This window comes from Condylura cristata, unplaced genomic scaffold (genome assembly GCF_000260355.1).
Source record: "Condylura cristata isolate star-nosed mole 26May11 unplaced genomic scaffold, ConCri1.0 scaffold00005, whole genome shotgun sequence".
Taxonomy (NCBI): Eukaryota; Metazoa; Chordata; class Mammalia; order Eulipotyphla; family Talpidae; genus Condylura; species Condylura cristata.
Genome location: NW_004567106.1, coordinates 603,406 through 607,523, shown reverse-complemented (window position 1 = coordinate 607,523; position 4,118 = coordinate 603,406). Strand labels below are relative to the sequence as shown.

Below are 4,118 nucleotides of genomic sequence, written 5' to 3'. Positions count from 1 at the left end.
ATACATAGATCTATCTATATACATATATCACTCTCTGTTTCAATCCTTTTCCACAGCATAAGAATTTATATGATCAGACAATTTAAATTAAGTGGAATAAGTTAAATTTCAAGCTCTATTTCTCCATAACCACGTGGTTCTCTTCCTTTCTACTAATGTTTTATTTTCTTACTAGTGAAGGCTGTTATTTATTGAATTTCTTATGTTTTCATTTTTCAGAAGAGACCCATTACCTAGACCCACCACATCTTCACCCCTCTTGTCTACTTATGTTTTCTGAGGTGGCCCTCAGCCCCTCACCTCTTCCCCATTACCTTAATTTGTCTGAGAAATGCCAAGAGTTTATTTTAATAAGGACTAATATCCTATATTGATAAGAATAGTGATCCCCAGGCCAGTTTTTGGTTTATTCTAAGGGCTCCCACCTTTCCAGATCATTCAAAATGGCTTACTATATGATTGCAAATGTTTCAAGTAGTGGGTTATATAAACTATATCAATAAATATTAATAATTAAGGGAAAATTTAGTCTAAAGATTAAAAGACTTTCCATACTTTAGGTGAAATTTTTTTCCATGAATGTCTGATTTGATCTTTAACTTTAGATTTCCAGGCCATGGGATTGAAGAAAGGAATGTTTTTCAATCCAGACCCTTACTTGAAGATTTCCATTCAACCTGGGAAACACAGCATATTCCCTGCACTACCCCACCACGGACAAGAGAGGAGATCCAAGATCATAGGCAACACTGTGAACCCCATCTGGCAGGCTGAGGTGAGTTCCATGGGCCATTAAAAGAAGACTTACATGGCAGAGTAAAGTGACTAACTATGGAGCAGCTTGTATGCTTCAAACTCCAAACTCATTATTCACTTGGTGTTAGAAGGAAGAAATGTTCTTAGAAGGGTTGCAGTTCTTAGATATCTTGATCAAGTCCCACAGGGAAGTACAAAGAAACGATTCATCATGGATAACCTCATTAGCCATGTAATGGCCTTTCCCTCTTATCCAGAATCTGCACTTAGAATCCCTCCACCTTGTATGGGAGAAGACGGAGTAGACGGAGATTTAATCTGAGAGCTTTTTTACTTTTCCCCTATATGTAGATGACAAGTGAGAGTACCAAATTTTATTCTATTGTTTTTAAGTTTTATTGTGTATATATATATATATATTTTTACCATCATCCTTCATTTTTGTACAATGCATGCTTTCTTTTTTCAGGTATAGTCTTCACAAAATTTCCATCACCAACTCGCCCATGCACCATCACCATAGTCCCTTGTGTAAAAACACATCCCTTCCCCTGTTTTGATATCTCTCTCCTTCCCCACCTGTAGAGTGTCTATGGTTAATAGTTGCCTGTTAAACTTGGGTTTTGATTTGTTATAATATTTTTTTTCCTGATCCTTTATGTGGTTTCCATAAATTCCTCTTATAAGTGAAACCATCTGATAGTTTTCCTTTGGCTTATTTCACTAAGTTAATCCTGGTTCCATGTTGAGAATGACACAAGTTTATCTTTTTTGATTCCTGAATAGTATTCCACTGTATAATATACCACATCTTCTTGATCCAGTCATTTATTTTTGGGCATTTGGGTTGTTTCTATAGCTCACCTGTTGGAAGTACTGCTTCAATGAGTATAGGGGTACAGGTATCCTTTTGAATTAATGTTTTTGTGTCCTTTATGTAGATTCTTAGGAGTGGAATTGCTGAATAATATGAAAGCTCCATTTTTAGTATTCTGAGGAAACTCCATACAGTTTTCTATAGTGGTTGGACCTGTTTTTATTCTCACCAGCAGTGTAGGAGGGTTCTTTTTCTCCACATCCTTGCCAACACTATTGCTTCCTGTTACTTTAATATGTGCCATTCCATATAGTATAAAGTGACATTTCATTGTGGTTTTGATTTACATTTCCCTGGTTACAAATTATGTTCAACATTTCTTTTATATATATTTTGCCCATTTGGAGAAGTGTCTTTTCAGATCTTCTACCCATATTTTGACTATATTGTTTACTTTGTATTTCTTGAGATGTGTGAGCTCTTTGTAGACCTTTGTGATTAGTCTCTTATCAGTTGTATTATGTGAATTTTTCCCCCATTCAGTAGGGTATCTCTTTGTTTTGGTAAACCCACATATCTATGGACAACTAATCTTTCACAAGTTTACACCGAATATACAATGGAAGAAGAAAAGCTTGTTCAATAAATGGTGCTGGAAAATTGGACTGCTGCATGCAAAAAAAAAAAAAAAAAAATGAAGCTAGACTACTACTTTATAGCATGCACAATAACCAACTCAAAAAGGGGTTAAAAGGGGCCCTCCCTGGTGGCAGGATACAGCACTGCAAGCTAGCAGCAACTGGTTCAGTGCAAATTTGATCCCCAGCCCCAGAGTTGACCCACATGGCTCAGGAGACCTCTCCTTTCTCACCTGCTGCTCCCCTCAACAGTGTATTTCATTGATCTGCCTATTCTGCTCCCACTCTGTCTCTAGTGAATTCTCATACTGCCCCTGCTCCTCTGGCCTGTACCCCAGTTCTATATGCAAAACAAATAGATAAATATTTTTAAAACGTTGTTAATGTACCAAATCAGATCTCTTTTAAAAAATGGATAAAAGACTTGTACATAAAACCTGAAGCCATAAAATATATAGAAGAAAATACAGGCAAAACACTACCTGACATTCATCTCAGCAACATCTTTAAAGACACATCCCCCAATGCAAAAAAAAAATGAACAGCTAGAACTAAATTAAATTAAAAAGCTTCTGCACAGCAAAAGAGTGCAAATTTTAAATGTGCATCTCTGGATCAGTTCTATTAATTCTGAGACTGTTAGAAATTAGGAGATTCTTCAGTAAAACTACTTGTATGACTCAAAATCCTAGTGACTAAATCCTCTCATATAGTACTAGCAGAAAGTTGTCACAAACCATTTTACTGCCTAATTTTCATGCTTTGACGGAAGAGTGTAAACTGCATGAATTGGGATGCAGGGAGATTTAAAGTATAAGAGCGATAGTTAAAAATATAGTGTTGCACATACCTCAACATGATAAACCCACAGCCAATATTATCCTCAATGGAGAAAAGCTAAAAGCCTTTCATTTGAGATCAGGCACAAGACAAGGGTGTCCACTATCACCACTGCTCTTCAACATAACACTGGAAGTTCTAGCCAGAGCAATAAGACAGGAAAAAGGCATACAAGGAATCCAAATAGGGAAAGAAGAAGTAAAACTGTCCTTATTTGCAAATGATATGTTAATTTACATGGAAAACCCTAAAAGCTCCACAGAGGAACTAATCAAAACCATGCACCAGTTTAGCAAAGTAGCAGGATATAAAATCAATACACAAAAGTCAGAGGCTTTCCTATACACAATCAACCAACCAGAGGAAGCAGAAATTAAAAAAAAAAAAATCCCCTTTTCATTTAAAGCAAAAAGAGTCAAATACCTGGGAGTCAACCTAAGAAATTCGGTAAAAGACCTCTACAAAGAAAATTATAAAACACTGTTAAAAGAAATACAAGAAGACACCATGAAATGGAAAGACATCCCCTGCTCATGGATCGGGAGAAGTAACATCATCAAAATGGCCATCCTGCCAAAAGCAATCTACAGATTTAATGCCATCCCAATAAAAATCTTAATGACATTCTTCAAAGAAATAGAAAAAAGTTGATGAAAATCATATGAAACAACAAAAGACCTCGAATAGCAAAAACCTTCATGTCTAAGAAAAAACAAAATGGAGGCATTACAATCCCAAACTTCAAGCTGTAATAATAATAAAGCCATAATAATCAAAACTGCATGGTACTGGAATAAGAATAGACATACAGACTAGTGGATTCGAATAGATAACCCAGATATAAACCCACAAGTTTATGGACACCTAATTTTTGACAAAGGAGCAAGAAGATACATTGTAACAAATAAAGTTCAGCAAATGGTGCTGGGAGAACTGGGAAACTACATGCAAAAAAATGAAACTAGATCACTGCCTCACTCCAGTCACAAAAATCAACTCGGAGTGGATTAAAGACCCAGACATAAGAACGGAAACCATAAAATACCTGGAAGCAAAGATGGGCCAAA

At 36.1% G+C, this 4,118-nt stretch overlaps 1 protein-coding gene across 6 annotated transcripts in view; it reads left to right on the top strand.

Annotated features, from left to right (window-relative positions):
- The window catches only part of HECW1 (HECT, C2 and WW domain containing E3 ubiquitin protein ligase 1), a 426,246-nt gene that overhangs the window by 266,979 nt on the left and 155,149 nt on the right, over nt 1–4,118 (top strand). For all 6 annotated transcript variants that reach the window (XM_012720822.1, XM_004676647.2, XM_012720820.1 and 3 more), the window contains one exon: nt 606–775. In XM_012720822.1, the coding sequence (XP_012576276.1) occupies nt 606–775 (170 nt within the window). The remainder of the gene's footprint in view (nt 1–605; nt 776–4,118) is intronic.